The sequence below is a fragment of the Protomyctophum parallelum genome (genome assembly GCF_964188405.1).
Source record: "Protomyctophum parallelum genome assembly, chromosome: 8".
Taxonomy (NCBI): Eukaryota; Metazoa; Chordata; class Actinopteri; order Myctophiformes; family Myctophidae; genus Protomyctophum; species Protomyctophum parallelum.
The window spans coordinates 972,576-991,996 of record NC_139703.1 but is presented as its reverse complement, the minus strand read 5'-3'; the positions used below and the strand labels follow the sequence as shown (position 1 = coordinate 991,996).

Below are 19,421 nucleotides of genomic sequence, written 5' to 3'. Positions count from 1 at the left end.
GAGAAAGCACACGAGTGAGACCTTGACTTGAAGTGAATGAAGGTATCCTCTGTCAGACACTTGCTACAGTGGCAACACTTCACCTTTGTCGTTTTCATTTTATTTTCTCCTTTAAGGACCCCAGTACACGATTCATGAGATGCTTTCAACGTTTTACTGATAGGCGTATTGCATTATATAGACTTGGCAGTGAACCACTTCAAATAATCAAGTCTTTTGACTCATCTTGTTTATACTAAATAAATAATAATTACTTTTCAATTGTACCAAAAAATCATCCGTATGTGTACGAAAATGCCTGTGCAAAAATACATATTTCAATATGTACAATTTGTTAACAAAATATGTATTCTGAAATAGGGATACTTCAATACTTGTTTGATAAATAAGCTACGAGGAGGAGGAGGGCAGGGGAAATAAAGGAAGTTACAAAAAGAAAATAGTCTCCTCCGCTCCCAACACTTGACATCTGACATCAGTGGAGGTTCAGCGAAACAACAGGTGTCACCTAAAAGTATAAACATTCCCTGTTAAGTTATCACCATTAATCTCGCACCAAAAACCCAACACCACCTGAACACACGTCAGTGAGAGGGAAAACTCGGAAGTATTGCCAGATTCTAAGACTCCACAAGGAATACGAAGAGTAAATGTCGGCCTTTCCTTGCCTCCTTGTGACCAAAATCTCCATCGCACAACGGCGGCGTCGTATTCCGATGGGACATAGAAAACCTTTACAGCCAAAGCTGGGGTAGTGGTTACACCTGCGAGTAGGGTTTGGGAAGGAAGCTAGTAGCGGCCTTTGGCTAGCGTTGTGGGGAAACTAAGCACTGCCTGTGTGGAGCAAGTATTTATTTAGTGCCGTTCACAGTCGTGGGGATAAGTCTACTGTGGCTGTCCTTTTTGCACAGGGAAAAACAAAACATTCAGGAAATACACAGGTGTACTCGATAACCAAACGATCTCTCGGACAAAAGATTCAATTGAATGAATGGGCACGTCAGGTGTCCTGTTTCACATTTGCATGCACGGCTGACTGTCTTCGCCAAATTTACTACAAAGAGTCTTTGTAGTTCAGTGTAAAAAGCTCATAAGAAAAAACATAAAAAGGTTAACACTTGCATAATCATTTGGGGTCATAAAGAATCGACTGGATCCGCGCCTAGCGGATAGTCTCTGGCTACCGTACGTAACCTGAGGTTAGGAAATGTCACTAAGAAGAGGAGTTGGGGACTAATGGAGACGGGGAACGACGGGGCAATAGTGTGTGGGTTCAAACATGACCGTCGGCTCCGACCATTGCCTGCTCCTTCCAAGGCTTAGGAAATCAGGCGTTGGGGGCGTCAATAAGTTTTAGAGTTTCCAGTAGTCCAGCAGAATCTGACATGAGAAATAAAAATTAAAAAAAACGTACACACGCGCGCGCACACACACACACTAACACGCGGAAGAGATCGGCTTGTTGGCTCCCCCTTGTTGCTCAGTGTCGCGGTGGCTTCCTTTTTCGGTGGGGCTTTGCACTGGCCCTTTACCTGAACCCCATCAACTCTGACCCAGCCACAGGTTACAAACCCCATGGCTGCTGCTGCCGTCGTTGCTCCTTCCAAAACCGGACGGGAAGACCTTTCAGAGCATCAGGACAACACTGAGATGGGCAGGGTGCTGGCTTACTCCATCAGAACCCCAAACCCCCCCACCCCCCCTCCCCGGGGCACTGTACGCCTACCGGTTTCCTCACACGGAAGGTGCCCCTGAAGTCCCCCCCCCCCTCCCCCTACACTCACATGGCTTTGGGAGAAAATAAGTTCAATGACCACGACAAAGTTGACGTAACTGGGCTGTCCAGATCATCTCCACCCTGAGGATCGTGGGAAGCTGAGAGTAACGCAGATTTGCTTCTAGAAGGCCTCGTGCAGTCTGGAGCAGCACGCTGGCTGCCGCCGCCCTCCTCCTCCTCCTCTTCGTCTGCCCACCGGTTCCACACACAGAACCCCAACACCGCTGTCAGGGACGGGCCTTTGGCTGGGGGAGGGGAGAGGTGAAAGCAAGTTGATATTAAAGCAATCCACTTTCAGTCAACCCATTTAGACCTGAGGACGATTCTACAAATGTCTTCTAAACCTCTAAGTCAATGGTTCTCAAACATTTTCATGTCAAGGACCCCAAAATGATATGTAATTGGCTGCCGAACCCCATCTGAAAGTTGTTCCAGGGACGCCCCAGAACAAAGATTTTTGTTAAAAATGTTCGCTCTGAAAGAATATATATTCAAAGAATGCACCACCTTTTCAGTACTTTAAAAAAATAGCAGATCTACAAGCTAAATAGCACAGCACTCATACTTTAGCTATTGAAAAATAGCAGATCCACAAGCTCATAGCGCTGCCACTGAGTGCTGCGCTATTAGCTTGTAGATCTGCTATTTTTCAATAGCTAAAGTATAACAATAAGGCCAAAAACCCACCTGATGTATGTGAGAGTTGTTGGGCAGCCCCGGCGTCCCCGGGACGCTCCGGCCATGCTTCCCGTGGATGTTGTTGATGGCGGGTGACTTGGTCACCTTGGGCCTGCCTGGGCCCGGCCCTGCTCCTCCACCTGCTGCCCCCGGCCCCCCGCCTCCACCCCCAACGCCGACGCCGCTGGAGGCCGGCGAGCTTTTGCGCTTCTTGCCCTCCAAGCGGCCGTCGGAGGAGGCGTGGTGGCCGAAGCCGGCGTGGTGGTCCGACATGGACTGGTGGTGGACGAAAGGCCCCAGGGAGAGGGTGGAGTCGCTGCTGTTCATCACCACGCTCATGCGCTTGATGGACTCGGCCGGGCTGGCGGAGGGGGGTCCGCGGGCAGGCGGGCCCGAGGAGCCGCCTGCGGCCCCGGCCGACGCCTCCGCCTTCAGGCTGAGGGAGTTGGTCCGCACGGTGGGGCCGCAGTTCAGCCCCACGCTGTGGACCCCGCTGTGAGAGGACGACAGCGAGGAGGCGGGGGCGGAGGAGGCGAGCGGGCCGTGGTGGTAGTTGCTCCCTGAGCTGCTGACGGCCACGCAGTTTTTCTTGGAGGAGGAGGAAGAGTAGTTGGCGTTCGACGACGACGACGACGACTCGGTGGAGCCGTGGGACGAGGAGAGGAGCGAGCTGTTCTTCCTCTTCTTTCCCGAACTGAAACTAGTGGTGCTGCTACTGTTATTGTTGTTGTTGGGCCCACTGCTGCCACCCCCTCCGGTCGAGGTGGGGGTGACGGGAGCAGAGGAGCTCTCCCTGGGCCTGAAGGAGGACGACTTGGTAGTGCTGCTGCTAGAGGTGGAGGAGCGGGACTTGAGCGCCCGGCCTGAGGCAAGGGAGGGAGCGGACGAGGAAGAGGTGGAGTGGGCTGAAGGCATCTGCGGCGACGAAGACACTTGCCGGGCCTGCGCGGTGCCGTAGGCCAGCTGCTCGGCCCCGCCCTGTGGGGAGCTGCGGGTGTTTAAGGTGGTCCCGTAGGAGAGTGCAGACTTGCCCTCGTAGGATTGGCTGTAGGGGGGCTGGGGTGGCGTGGCAGGGGGCCCCAGGAAGCCAGAGGAGGGAGTGCTACCATGGGAGTTTGTGCTTGTCCTGTGGGCCGGTGCAACGGAGGAGGAAGAGGAGTTCTCCAAGGCCAAAGGGATTTTCCTACAAAGTTTAATGAATAAATAAATTAGCAATTTAACCACGATAACCCATCACTGATATAAGCTAAAAAACGATGTCGGCAGAAACCTTGTATCTTCATATTTTAACTTTTAGTTTTTTCGTAAATGAATGCCCTACTGGATCATACTACAGCGTCACACAGAAGCATCACAAGTAGCAGATCTACAAGCTCGAAGTGCGGCACAACACGTTTTGAGGTTAAGTCTGCTTTTTTTAATCTCCATTTTTTAATCTAGAAAAGTAACTGTTTTGGAAATATGAGGTTTCCACCCAATTAAGAAATAAACCAATCACCTTTAGCGGTGGCACATGGCATTTATAGCCGTCAAGATCAAAGAAGCCACCCCAGAATCTTGAGTCATTCCAGGCTAGACTATTATTATTTTTGGGTCAAAACAAGCTAGATTTTCATTCATTTCTCAAAACGATATGATCCCAGCTTACAAAAAGTATGTTTTGGGTGGACTAAATAACAATTGCGGGATATGTTAAACAGCAGATTTTTACTTCCCAATTTTCGGCCAAACAGGGCTTTCAATCTAAAGGTGCTTGCAATTGAAAATGCACATGTGGCGGCGAGAGCCCTCCACCAGATGGCGCTGTGGCTCCGAATGAGTTAAGCCAGAAAAGACATACTTCCACATTTGTGAGTTGACGTGTTTGTCCATCATGGCGGTCAGTGCACATCGCATCCGGTCCCAGCGACGGTCAAACGAGTAGCAGCTTCTGCCAAACAGTCGACTTCCGAAGGTACAGTACTGGAGGAACAGAGACAAGGTGTTTAGTCCGAAGGTACAGTACTGGAGGAACAGAGACAAGGGGTTTAGTCTGACGTTTAAACGTCTGAGCTTTAAACGGCACAACAACATCAATAGCTACGTTACATTTGTGTTTGTCAAATTAAATAAAACTATTCGGGAACCAGAACTCAGAACAAACAAGGCATTTAACCCATTTAGACCCGAGGCCTATCCTAAAAAAACGTCCTGACAGTTTTCTGACGCCTCCCATTGAAAGTTAAACTTATACCATCTTTGTCAGGTGGAATTGGAAACCTCATGTCCAAAACCGTTTCAAGAATCAAATTAGCAAAAGTAGCATATCTTCAAGAGCTTTCAGATCTGCTAACTTTTGAGTGACACTTCACTGTAGTTTGATCAAGTACCATTCATTTACAAAAAGTTGGATAGGAGGTTTCCGCCTGACAGCAACGATATATATACACCCTATACCAAAATCTAAAATGACACCATGCTTTCTTTCCCTGGATGTTATGGCTGTCACGATTACAAATTTAAGTTGACGATTGTCAGAAATAATTGCGATAATAATAACCGTTTTTGGCAATAAAGATAGGAATATGTGAATACAATGAGTTTCTTTTTTTTATAATTACAAACAAAATGTAAATAACGTAAAAAACGTAAATACAAATAAATTAGTGTATTAGTGTATTCTTTCATTTTTTTAATAGCTGATCTACCAGCTTACAACACGTCACAAAGTGATGTGTTGTCAGCTTGTAGCATGAAAACAATTGACTTTTATGCAAAATAACTGTTTCTCAAATACTTGTGACTTAAAGCATGTCACAATTCTGTAATAATCATAAAACATCATAATGGCTTAATCACAGGCGTCTGACTGTGTACTTACAGCTGCCGGCCGTGGGTGATAACCTGAATAGTGGCAGTCCAGTTTGTCCGAGCCCTCCTCCCGCTCGTCGTTCTCCCCCTCGTCGCTCGAGGGACGGGAGACGCCGTCGGGGGCAGTTGGGGGATGGTGCGTCGACTCGTGGACTAACGAGGGGTCTCCGGGCGGACCCCCACCTCCGTGACAGCTGTTTAGTCTGACAGGGTAGAGGGAAAGAGAGGTATGGTGAGGATTAGTCACCTGATCTTACTGCAAGTCGTTCAGATCGAACCTCGGGGACAAGACTGACAGAGATTTCTAGCATTTGTCTTTTTCCACCAGTGCCATTGCGTGAATATGCATTGCTCCTGTACGGTTCACTCGTCACATGCAATGCAACCTGGAAACCATTCTGAAACTCAATGTTCAACTGTGATGTTCTATCCTACGTAAAGCCTGTCCATGTGGTAATTATGCCCATGAGCGACGCATACACAGTACACGTCACACGCGCGCACAGACTGCAGAGGACAATAGAGCTGGGCTATTTCAGTTGCATATCTCTCGCAGCCTAATTAAAAATTTGAAAGGCACCGAATGTTGTCGTCTTATTCAGTAAAAGGTTTTGCATGTTAACATTAACCTTAAGCAGCGGCTTGTCGAGGCTGTGGGGTTGACGAGTCACGCACAGTGGGTGGTTAAGAATGACGACTTCGTAGTGCACCACTGCTCTGTGCTCTCCCACATTTAGTGAAACCAGTCAGTCACACACACACACACACACACTACAAAATGCTACCAGATAAACCACCATCAGTGCTGCAGTTTAGAGGAAAGAAGGTGAGAAATGCCATCTTTTATAATAAAAAAATAAAGACTGTATGGCACATGATTGAGCGAGAGGATAGTTGGTAGTAGGCCATATGTTTAGACTCAAGTGGAGACTACTAACTATAGTCTACAAGAAAATAAAAAGGCAAAAGCCATCGGAGACTGTTGTGAAACACTTGATGATCCATGGTGATCTTGCATAGAAGTGGAGCGTAACCATCTATTTTCACCAGCAAAATGAAAATGTTTTTTCTGAGAGTTCAATACAATTAATATAATAATAATGACAAAAAACATTGCATGGATGCACCTGGGACGTATCCTCAGTGATGTTTCCTGAGGTCAACGGGGTTTCAGGTCTCTCAACATCATACCCCTCACTCAGGCGACCCATGTGCCAGAGGTAAACTTCTGGCACATGTAATATATCAGTATATGCACCGGCAAATAATCGGATATCGGTCAATATAATTTCAATATCGTGCATCTCTAGCGTTAAGTTCTTACCGTGGAAGACCAGAGTTGTGAGGTTTGGGCTTTCCGAGTGGCAAAGGCTTAGTGGCGTCTGGTGCAGGGCCGTTGCCGTGGGCCACCTGGTGGGGATCGTGGGCAGAGGAGAGGCGGGGCGAGGGGTGGGGTTCCCTGAGAGCGGGGGTGGGCTGGGAATGGGGCGGGTGGTGGATCTCCCGTTCCCGGGCTCTGTTCTTGTGCTCAGCCAGCAGCGTGTCAAAGCGCTTCCTCCGCCCAGGCACCGCCCTCCGCTGGCTTAAGGAATGTGTCTGTGAGGGGTTAGTAGAGGACAAGAGGTCAAGATAAGGTGCACGCGTAGCTGTAGTGCGTTTTCCACCATAGACATAGAAAGGTAGACGCCTCATTGGCCGCTGCAATTCATTGGAGTGACACTGAGGGCGGTGTGCGGTGTTAAATGGCGCATCGCCGGCGTCCAGTCATGTGACTCACGACCCTTCATTTCATTACTTTCCTTAACACCAACGCGGAAGCTTGCCCCAGAGCCGAAGGAGGCGTCTGCCTTTCTATGTCTATGGTTTTAGCCCCTCATTTACTAAAAGAATATATTAGGACCGATTCTGGATCATCAATATTTTACGGCAGACGTTATGCCAATTAATTCCTCCCCACTCACGTTTCTGTGTTGTATCTTACTGACTCACCTGCCAGAGAGGAGCCCCCACCGGGAAGACGTAGAGCCTTCATTCTAATCCTCCCAACCAACACTCCCTGCCGACAGGTGCCGCCCCACCCCGTACAAATACATGCAGACGCCGACAAAGCCGGAATGCACCACGGTGAATTCTAACACACAGCCTCTGCGGTGGTGGGGCATATACTTTACCACTGCACCACCCGAGTGCCTTAATGTGTTAAGTAATTAATTACCGTGCTCACTTGATTTAAAACCGGCCTTGCCAGCAGCAAAGGTTCAAAATCAGTGGAGAGAAGCATCCTCTTCAAACCCAACATGGCAGACAACAGATCAAATGGTTAAAACAGAGGTACCCCAGGGATGCCTCACATTGGGTACCTTGCGTAATTCAAAAAGGTACGACATGTGGCGAGGGGAAAAGTCTGCTACTTCATCGAGTGCATTGTTGAAGGCTTGCAAAAAGCTACCGTATGTTATGTTGCTCTTTTAAACAACGAGGCCTCATACAGAGAAAAGGAACGGGCCCATTATTACCTTGCATGTGAGGGATCTTGTGCATGGTTTCCGAGCTGTCATATCCACAACGCCACAGTGGACATCTGGCTGGAACTCTCGTTCTGATGGCGAAAGGGTGAGCAAGAGATTGAGCAACATGGGAGGGACAACGTAATGAACAGGCATTGCAACATATCTGCTGCCACACAGACACACACACACACACACACACACACACACACACACACACACACACACACGATGCTCAGGAAGGACTTTGGATAATATCAGCTTTTAACCACTTCAACCCTCAGTAGGAATTGGCCAAAAATAGCAGACAAGCGGCTACTATAAGAGATTTGGTGTGAATGTTGCAAATTGCGTGCAGTTTATCAAGTCTAGATGGTTTATGTGGTTAAAAGCTCTGAGATCCAAAATCAGAAAATATGACATTTCGGAATGTGATATGTAAGGAAAAAAGAAAGGAAAAACATTGTGCAGGGTAAAAAAAAAAAAACATTCTAAAATATTGAATGACGGGGGGAAAAAAAGGCAGATAACAAAACAAGAGTGAGATCCAGTGTAAAATACTGGTAGCTGGATTCTTTCTAAGGAAATAACTGGATTCTTTCAAAACTAGAGAAAAAAAACTTTCTACAGAAGACCACAAGGGGAAGACGCCAATGCAAATTCCTATAGAAAGGAGGTGTTATTCACATTCGTTTTCCCTTTTTCTCAGTGGTCTCAGGGCATTTTTGCGTTATCCTTTTAGCCTTAAAGGGACACTTCACCCTTTTTGCAAAAAAATATATGTTAATGACGTTTAGAAGCTTTAGATCACTTTCCTGGGGGTATTTATGTGTGTGATATGTGGTTTTAGTTATTTTAGATTGTAGCAGTGAGCCTGTTGTCTCTGATGTCATGGACACTGGTCTCACTACCTTCCTGGACTACAATTCCCATAATTCTTTGGTGCACTGCTCCTCCTTGCGGATAGGGGGAGAGCTGTCTTACTGAGACAACATGTAGTCCAGGAAGGAAGTGAGCCCAGTGTCCATGACATCAGAGACAACAGGCTCACTGCTACAATCTAAAATATCTAAAACCTCATATTACATACATAAAGCCCCCCAGGAAAGTGTTCTAAAGCTTCTAAACGTCATTAACATATATTTCTTTGCAAAAAGGGTGAAGTGTCCCTTTAATGTCTTGACTGTACCTCGTGCCAGTTGACTATTTAAAGTATTCAATCAAATCCTCTCAGTCCTGACCTGACAGTCTCTTGCAGAGGTGACGTCTGCTACTGGCGCTGCTGTCCTGCTTCTTGTCCGACAGGACCGAGAGAGAGTGGCCCTTGCCGTTGGGCATCTGGCCCGGGGCCAGCACAGGAGGCTTTGGTATGGAGGGACAGTTAAGGCCTGGCTTGAGGGCTGATGACGACGACGACGACGAGGTGGAGGAGGAGTTGGGGGCGGTAGTGTTGGAGCTCACAGTGGTGCTGGAGGAGGGCGTGGAGGAGGTGGTGGTGGTGGTGGAGCCGGTGGCGGGGGCCGAGGGAGCCTGCGTCAGCTTCGCCGTCGCGTCCGACTTCAGGTGCATCCTCTCCACCTTGACGGCTGGGGTGGGACTGAGGGGGACAGAGAGAGACGGGAGAACAACATTGATGTTAAGGTGATGTTTGTAGCTGATCGGGATTAACCCATTTAGACCTGAGGACGATTCTTAAAAAATGTCTTCTAAATCCTAAACATTTTCTGAAATTCCTATGTTTCTGTATCAGTGGTGCTCAATATTTCATGTCAAGGACAGCAAAAAGTATATGTAATCGGCCACCGACCCCCATCTGAAAATATCTTATTCCAGGAACCCCTCAGAAGCAAAGATTTGAGTTAAAAACGTTCGCTCTGAAAGAATATAAATTCAAAGATTTGTGCCGCATTCACGATTAAAAAAAAAATATCAGACCTACAAGCTCGTAGCGCGGCACTCTGTGCTGCGGTATGGGCTTGTAGATCTGCTATTTCTCAATAGCTAATGCTTAAAACAAGGTGATGTTTGTAGCTGATCGGGATTGAAACATTTTTTGTGTGGGCAGATGCTGAATGCCAGGTAGAACCAAAAATCAAGGTATTTTACAGTTCCCTTGACGGGAGATTCAAATTTTTAAGTCTACATCTGGAAGGCCAGATGAGGGAAGCGGTCAAGATGAAGCGGCCGAGGAGATCTAACACAGGGAACTTGATAACGCAAAGTGCAGTGATCGAGGGATTTGGGAGGCAGGGGGGGGGGGTTTGAGAACGACTGATCTAGGAATAAGTAACATTTACATTAATAAATGTTTAAGTAAAGCTACAAGTTAGAAAGATTATGTAAATCATACAATAACAGTATAAATCAACTGAAGCATTCAGAGGACAAAATAATTGATTACTATACATATGTGATAAATTAAGTGGTATCGGAATGACATAGACTGGCATACTCGCCAATACCAGCAGTTGAGGCAGTATCGGCAGCTTTTCCGACACCAGTTTTGGTATCTCTCTCTAGGTATCGAAACAACACTATGCTGAACTTCAGCACTAGCCACAGAGTAATGCTGCTCTAGTCTAGGTGCTTTGGTTTGCATGGAGATACGTACATCTTGTCTGGCTGCAGCACCCTGAAGGGGGGGAAGTGGGTCCTTCGCGGGATGCCTGGCTTCTCTTTGGCTGGTTTGAGGAGTTTCGAGTTGGGGAGGGTTGCGGCGGAAACGCTGGCGCCGGCTGTGGAGGGTCGTCCCTGGACCCCTCCGGCTTGGACCCCGGGCCCCGTGCTCAGCCCGGGCGCGGCCACGAGGCCACCGCTCCGGTTCCGGGCCGACAGAGGGAAGGCTGAGGCGGGGGTTGGCTTTACAGCCGAGCTGTGTCTTCTCTCTGCGGAGACAGGGGAGAAGAATGAAAACACACGGCTTATTGATTGATCGATGGATTTAATATTGTATTGACGATTTGCAAAAGTCCAACAATTTTAAGCATGCCACTCACGAGAGAGACATAACAGAGCTAAGGAGAGAGAAAATTGCAACCCTTGGGGAAAGGCACCCAGGGGACAAATTTAGCTAAGACCAATTAGGATTTCGGGGGAGCCATGATTTAGGTCAGCTTTAAACTTTAATGGGGAGTTTAGAACGGTCATGGCTGTTTTCAGAGCATTCCACTAAATATAGTCAGTCAGTCAAACACCAAGACAATCCTTAACAGGAAAAAGCAGCTTGCCTCAACAACAAAGTAGTACAAAGGATTTGCAATACAATCCAACTAAAAAAGAACTAGTAGCCCTTGGCGTTGAAAGAGAGCTTGATTCTCAGCCATTTGAGTAGAGCAGCCACTGTAGAAAGTGACGCAATTCAACACTTAGGAAGCTTAGGACAACACTGAATTGAGAAAGGACAGACAGAAATAGCCTCAAAGGTGATACGGGGCCAACTGCTCTCATTCAAAACGTGATATCTTTTACCTGCCCTTAGAAAAATAATGGTTGGCAGCGTCACCTCACCAGACATGGGCCATTCTTGTGCGTCGACAGGAGGGACTATAGATTAATCGGGTTAAAAGTATTCAGTAAGTAAAACAGACCCGAAATGCAACAGTACTTGGTACACTTGCTCTACACTACACCACATCTCTTTACCAAGAACAGCAGATCGGAGCTTGTAGATGTCGTATTTTTTGCAGAACTACCCCCCCCCCCCTCCAGAAGAGGCATGATAGGGCTCAAATACTAAAGGTATGCAGAATTAACAGATTTAACAGAAAAACATGACAAGGGGTCATTTCACAACATTTTTGTCGAGATATAAAAATGTTTGGGTAACAATGTTGCCTGATCCGATACCAGCCATGCATGAGACAACAGAACAGGAAAAATAAATCCGGAATGGCCATTTAAGAAAGACATTGTGCCAAAGTTTGTCTTGTTCTTAATTCAAAACCGCTGCAGCTTCCATGTGAACCTTGAACATTACAATAACAAGATGGACCTCGTGTCATTAGACGAGGGTCACGCCGACACACACAGACATCAGCCATGTTGCTCTGGCTATATGCGCGGAGACAGGTCCGTTGGAACAGAAACAGCTGGGGAAGGGGCGGTCAGTCGTTTTAAAGACTAGTCTTTACACTGTCACAAATTAAGCCGACTTTAACCGATTTTGGCCTGACCTCGAAATGTAAAAAAATGTTCTAAATCCTCCAGTTTTCAAAAGTAGCAGACCTACAAGCTGTAGCGCGCCACTTGGTGGCGCGCTACGATATGTAGATCTGCTATTTTTCAATAGCTAAATTATAACATAATGTTTAAAACACCAGAAGGGGTGCCTGCCCAAAATGGGTTAAAGACTCTTTACACTATGTCACAAATTAAGCCGACTTTAAAGTGTAAAATATCAAAGGGATGAATGCGAATAGTGAATTTGTGAGCATGCGCATCAGGAGCATAGTAGAAAAAGAGTGTAATTATTTATTTTTGTGGGCTAGCATCTGGTGGGAGTCAGCAAGTGTAGGGCTGGGGCGGTAGTATGGAATGTTTATTACCACGGTGAAAAAGCAACGCATCACGGTGGTTAAGCCCATGACACGGCCACGTGTAAAGAGGAGTCATTTTATAGACTCAGCTTTTCTCTATGGCAACAAATGAACCAGACTTCAGTGTGTAAAACATCAAAGGGATGAATGCAAATAGTGAAAATGTGAGGATAATACGCCTCAGGAGCACGCGTTGATCATGGTCCAAAAAGCGTGTTCTTTATTTATTTTGTTGGGTAGCATCTATTCTGGTGGGAGACAGCTAGTGGTAAGGCTGGGACGCCATGGGGTGCATGGAATGTGTATTACCATGGTGAAGAAGCAATGCATCACGGAGGTCAAGGAAAGTGAGGTGAGGTATGGGCCACTATGGGGCTAGTTTTACACACACACACACACACACACACACAAACACACACACAGTTGTGACACACACACACACACACACACACACACACACACACACACACACCTCGTTCCTCCAAACTGGTGTGCTTTCGAGGCCGCCGGTCCCCCAACTCTTTTACATTTTACAACCTATCCGATTCATGGCGCAACACTCTCGTCCCCTCTCATTCCTCACTCCCTCCTTAGCAGCAGAACAGCCCCAGGCTTCTCTCTCTCTCCCTCCCGTCGCTTGCTCACTCCCCCCATAGCCACAGCAGTCAACAGCGCGCCTGCATTGCAAGCTCACACCAGGAAAGCCCAGCGTGATGCAATCTCCCACAATGCTCTCTGCCGAGACACAAGAGGGGCAGAGAGCCCAATTCCAGTGGTCCTGAAGTGGTATTAAAAGACGAAGGAGAGAGATAAGCTGGAGGTATAGATGGAATAGGCGGAGTCTTATTGTTCCAATTCATTCAGTCAAGTTGGCTCGACACTACATGGGGAAACCCTGGCAATGGGAGGGACAAAATGATACAGTATTGCAACTGTAGCTTGAATGTGGACCTTACTAGGCCAGTCACAATTATCACATTATCGCCTAATCACAACTATGTGAGATGACCGCAATTATCTAATCGTCAGAATCGTTTGCATGATGAAAAGATTTTCAAACATTTCCCCCCAGAATAGAATAGCAGAAATATCAGATCTACAAGCTTTTGTTTACGAAGCCTAAAAGCCAAACAGAGATGTAATTATATGTTGTCAGACGGGTGGAAACCTGACAGACAGTTACTTTTCAGGATTCAAAAGTTGCAAAAGTAGCAGATCTACAAGCTCACATGCGGGCCCTGGGTCTGAGCACGGTAGTAGCGGTTTCTCACCACCAAGTGTCGCTGTTGCGCAGCCTAACACAAATAGTACAGTACAGCACCACTCACTTCAGATGGGTCTGATTTTTTTTCTTTCCTAAAGTGACCATCTGCAGCTCTCAGACTAGACATTACTGCTTCATTCTAATACAGGATACACGCGTCATTTTCCTGACAGCTGAACCTCCCAGGATGCGACAACGTTACGCATGAGGATGATCCAACTTGGTCCAGAGCTTACTGTACATTCTTATTAATTTCACACCTTTGTATTTTAGACAACGCATCTATCAAATATCCAATGTTGCAGCAACAAACGGCATATTAAGGGGTATTCTTAAACGGCCAAATTAAAGGCTTTGTTCTTAAACCGTGGCTGGGAAAGAGACAACTAGGGAAAACACTATTTTTAACCCATCAGACCCATCAAGGACCCCCAAAATGACATGAATGAATGTATTTGGCAGCGGCCGGCGTCCCTCATATAAAAATATTTTGTTCCAGGGACCCCCAGAAGCGAAGATTTCAGTTAAAATGTTAGCTAAAGAAAAAAAGTAGAAAAAGAGAGATAGGGATTGGGAAACCACAAGGCAGTGGAAAAGACAGATGACTGACTGTTTTAACTGCATTTGAATGCTGTCCATCTTGTCGACTGTCTGTAATAAGATGGTTGGCTTCATTTGCCGCGTTCCAAGTACTGGCATCAGCTACGCTACATATAAAAATACAGTCGCTGTGTCCAAGCAAGGCTTGTGATGCAAGCGCAATGCTAATCTCATTTGTGTAAATATGATTTCACAGTACAATTGATCACACAGAACCGCAATCACATCAAGAGCACCCAGTAACAAAGGAAACTTTGAACACCCATCCTATCTCACGGCTGCGCCTGAACAAACGCGGCGGTAAACCTGCTGTGCGCTCATCTGCGAAGACCATCTGATATACAGCATACTGAAAACATAGCACTAGCGGTCCATGTGTTATTTATCTCCATCGTCAAGGTCATGAATGTTACGCTTATTAGTGTTTTCATGACTTATTAATTTACTGGTTGGGGTTGTTTACAATTGCTCTGCAAACTTTGCCTGCGGCAGATCCAACTCAAGGAACACGTAATTCAAAAAATGTGTGCTCGTGTGTGCCGTCCAGGCAGCGTGCCTGTGTGAGCCGCGAGGAGAGGAGACAAGTCTTTGTTCCAACGGCTTCAGAAATGAATGCATAAAACAACGGCAGGCAGAGCTCGCAGCTTCCCAGACTCCAGTGGGTGTCAACCCTGCTGGGAGCTACCCGGGCAGAGAAGCTTCAAGCACAAAGACCTCGAGCGGGTCGACATCGGACGGGATTGTTTTCACGCAGGCAAACACGGTGGAATCATATGGCGAGAGGCACTGAAATCTCCATCATAGTGCGGCACGGGCCGCACGGCACACACAACACCTCATAGTGACATCTGAGAGAAGGAGCAGGAGGAGGTTGCGGTAAAATAAATAAATAAAGACAGCAAAAAAGCAACAGTAGACAGAGGGCTCCTACTGCGCTTAGCTGCATAGTGTGTAGTGCACCTGCCAGGGGAACAAGTCAACTCTGGCGATCTGCACGATACCCAACGGCGTACACGATATTGACGCTTTATCTTTGCTGTTAATCTGGCGACACCAACTTAATTAATATCAATTAAGCAGGGCTGTGCTATGCCAAATTGGGGGACATGTTTTAACCTATTCTGGGCGGGAACCCCTTTTGGTGTTAGCATCATGTTATGCTTTAGCTATTGAAAAATAGCAGATCTACAAGCTCATAGCATGCCACTCAGTGGCACACTAGTAATCACAGTCATGTCTAGTTGACATGGGGCGGCAGTGGCTCAGGAGGTGGAGCGGCTGCTTTGGGAATCAGAGGGGTTCCCGGTTCAATCCCCCCTGGGTTTAGTCCTTGATCAAGACACTGAACCCCTAACTGCTCCCTATGAGCAGCTTGGTGTCTAGCATGATTTGCGTTATAAAAGCACTTTGGATGGCACTATAGAAATGCACCATTTAGAAGTGGACTGGACTGCAGAGTCAGTGGCTTTCACACATGCACTGTAACCTGGAATTAATCTAGACGGGAGCACAAATGTCTGAGTCAGTAGAACCTGACGTACAATGGAAGCTTCCTCGAGTTAAGTACGTGTAATGTCCGAATGGAAAAGGCCGCTGAAGGCCCAGTGAATTTACATGGAGCAAGTGGGCGTGTGGATGATACTTATATTGTTGATAGAAAAGCCTCTTCTCCTGAGAGACGTTTGGACTTTGGAGAGAGATGCAAAACAAATAAAACAAAAGAAAAAAACATTAATTTGGCCTTTTTCAATTAGCGAGGATATATTCACTGATTGAACATCATAAGTGAAACATTGTTAAAACAACGCTTGACTACTGCACACTCGTCTGTAGTGTACATAGGAGACCAATGGTATTTGTCTAGCTTTGGAGGACATCTTGTTTTGATAAGGTTGTAGCTGGCTGTCTACATCAGGCCTACAACAGTATGTGTTTTGCATGGGTGCATCAAGGGCACACTGCATGGCACGCACTCTGCTGCGTTCTGTGGAAGGAAACGAATAAAAGATAATGACCATTGAACTTCAACCTCTCCCTCAGATTTTTAACCCGTTTAGACCTACCATCGATTCTACAACTGTCTTCTAAATCCTGACAGTTCTGTGAAAAACCTATGTTTCTATGTCAGTTGTGTTCAAAAAGTTTCATGTCAAGGACCCCCAAAAATATGTAATTGCCCGCCGACCCCCATCTGAAAATATTGTTCCAGAGACCACCCCAGAAGCAACGATTTGAGTTAAAAACGTTCACTCTGAAATATATATTCAAAGATATTTGCCTCATTTTCACGATTAAAAAAACTAGCAGATATACAAGCTCATAGCGCGCCACCAAGTGGCGTGCTATGAGCTTGTATATATGCTATTTTTCAATAGCTAAATTATAACATAATGTTTAATACACCAAAAGGGGTTCCCACCCAAAATGGGTTAAGTGAGAGTAGCAAACATGTGCGTCTACTACCAAATATCGAAGTTCAATCTGATGAATGAATGCAGGTCTTGTCCAGATGTTAGTGATTTGGATTCATCAGGGCCAGAGGTATCCTTGATCAGGGCCAGAGGTATGCTAATGCTATTTGGAGTGGCGTTTGTTGTTGACACAGTGGTGGTGATGACAGCCCTGCTGGGAGCCATGCGTTGCTGTGCTTCCCTCTAGTGGCCCACCCCGTTACTACCGTTTACGCCGCAGGAAATGACTCCACACCCCACACTTCATCTACAATTAATCAAAGTAAATAAACACTTGAAGCTGCGTCTAGGGGTGAAGAACTAAAACAAAACAGATTGTGGGATATAGCTGAACGAGTGCTAAAAATACTTTCACACTCGGGGCCTTGTCAAGATTGCACTCACTGCAGTACATGAATGAACTTGCAACAATTCAACAGGAACAAAACCAAACGGATCCATGAAGAGTCCTTGACAATTACCACTGCATAGAAACATGCCTACATGAAACCATCACCCCGTTTAACCTGCCTCAAACAAGCTGGGGAGTGGGAACAGATGGCTAATTGCTCCGTGGTGGCATCTTCACGAAAGTTTGACCGAGCTGAATCAGGACGGGCGACGGGGGGGGGGATGATCAAATCAAACGTCAACGTTTTTAACGAGATCCACAGCAAACGGATCCCTTGACTAACAAGATACATAATTCATCAAATGCTCTCTGGTCAAAGCTGTCTGTTTAACTGCATTCACAGCCCGAGAACGAACACGCACGCATGCACTCCCCCCCCCCCCCCAAAGTAAGTTTTACATCACTAGAGCTCCGACTACTTAGGGAAAGCGTTGCACGATAAACCAGTGCATTAGCAGGCGGCAGGCGCATGCACAGACGCACGCCAAGACTTAAATCAAATATTAACAGGAGAACTGTAAACACACGCAAGGCAACTGGGGGCAGGTGGGTAGCTGTAGGCAAAGTCTACGTCGCCCACCTCGCCCTGGGTTATTATTGGAGACGGACAAGTGTTGGGATAATGGAGTGGAGGTCAAACACACACCCCTGGGTGTGCTAATGTGTTCAATTTTACCACACACACACACACACACACACAGTTGAGCACACACACACACCCTTCACCTCTTCCATTCATTGATCTAACGTCTGTCCTGAGGCTCGGCTCTCCTCCCCTCCAGTCAGCAATAAAATGTAAAACTATTAAACCAAACTGTGTCAGCTCTCACAGACAGCGTTTGCATGACTGATGGAAAGATAACTGCAGATAACTGTGTGTGTGTGTGTGTGTGTGTAGGAGAGGGAATGGTGTACATGTGTTTGTGTATGCATGGATTAACCCATTCTGACCTGAGATCAGATTCATACGAGGTTTCCGCCGGACACACACTGGTCTGATGAACCCATTCTGACCTGAGATCAGATTCTAAAAATGTCAGTCGTTCTTCGATTTTTCAAAAAATAGCAGACCTACAAGCTCGTATCGCGCCACTCGGTGGCGCGATATGAGCTTGTAGATCTGCTATTTTTAAATAGCTAAACCATAACATGATGCTGACACCAAAATGGGTGCCCGGTCAGAATGGGTTAAAGAAAAATGGTATGGCCAAGTCCTAATATGTGATTCGTGAAACAGATGGCAAGGAGCTGTGCAGTGTTTCATAAACAATTAAGGCGGCCATACAACCAACCAGATGAAGAAATTGATGCTAAAGTCGGCCATACCAGTCCTGACAAAAAAAAAGGAATAGTCGTTTTGCTTGTTAGATCAAAATGCTAGACGCCAGAGGGTTAACCTTTGCTTTTATGAACTATCTGAGAACATTGGGATTTTCTTGAAGGTTGATCATGCGTTCTATTGCTACTTAACCACAAATAGGCTATCTACAAGCTTACAGCAGTTGCAGCCCGACGTATTGTAAGCCTGTAGGTAGCCTCTTTTTGGTTCATGACATGCTTCCATAGAAGACTTGATGACCTCTGTGGAATCCAAATGACTGAAATCAGTTGTGGTCAATCCGTGTGTGTGTGTGGGGGGGAGCTAGATCTGCAAGCTCGCAAGAGCTTGTAGATCAGAGTCATCCTGGAATAAGTATAACTCAGAGAGAGACTTACCGTAGTGTGCCTGGAAGGCTTGGGGCTTGACTACCTGATTGCAGTGGTTGCACATCACCAGGTAGAAGTCATCTTGCGCGGGGCACTGGCCAAATATGGGCATATCTGTACACAGGAGAAGAACAGAGAAGGCAGAAGTAGTCAAAGGGAGAGGCAAATAAAACAAAACATGGTGCTCGTTTTCACGTCTTGGGGCTTTGAAATGCTCTCATTCACTGACACAATAGAATGCGTGATCTCAAGCTACCCTGCACAAAACGGATCACTCCTTTTCCAATGATAAGCATGTTCTCTTCCATGCATGATACTGTATTTATAAGGTGTGTGTGTGTGTGTGTGTGTGTGTGTGCGATACTGTAAGGTGAAGCACTCGTCTTTGGCCATGCCCAGGCCAGTAGTAATACAGAATAGTCATGTGGGGGTTTAACAAATAAAGCAATGTAAGCGTGACTCAATTCAAGACCATTTCAAGGTAAATAAATGCAGGATTTAATACCAACCGATTTTGAACCAAGGGCACACGTTATACAGATTCTTGACAACATTGTGACTGCACAACGCAGTTCCGCCAGGCCCGTTGCATGTAATCAGTTCCCAACAGATCCCCAAACTGTTGAGGTTTGCAGGTTTTG

At 46.4% G+C, this 19,421-nt stretch overlaps 1 protein-coding gene across 1 annotated transcript in view; it reads right to left on the bottom strand.

The window, feature by feature from the left end:
- Positions 1–1,792: 1,792 nt before the first annotated feature.
- Positions 1,793–19,421, bottom strand: part of atxn7 (ataxin 7) — a 38,882-nt gene continuing 21,253 nt past the window's right edge. Inside the window, exons 5-13 of the mRNA XM_083771909.1 lie at positions 18,790–18,894; positions 10,424–10,697; positions 9,054–9,409; positions 7,822–7,904; positions 6,630–6,901; positions 5,316–5,508; positions 4,296–4,417; positions 2,465–3,638; positions 1,793–2,022 (exon numbers count right to left, since the gene is read on the bottom strand). Of these exons, the coding sequence (XP_083628035.1) occupies positions 2,005–2,022; positions 2,465–3,638; positions 4,296–4,417; positions 5,316–5,508; positions 6,630–6,901; positions 7,822–7,904; positions 9,054–9,409; positions 10,424–10,697; positions 18,790–18,894 (2,597 nt within the window). The 3' untranslated portion in view covers positions 1,793–2,004. The remainder of the gene's footprint in view (positions 2,023–2,464; positions 3,639–4,295; positions 4,418–5,315; positions 5,509–6,629; positions 6,902–7,821; positions 7,905–9,053; positions 9,410–10,423; positions 10,698–18,789; positions 18,895–19,421) is intronic.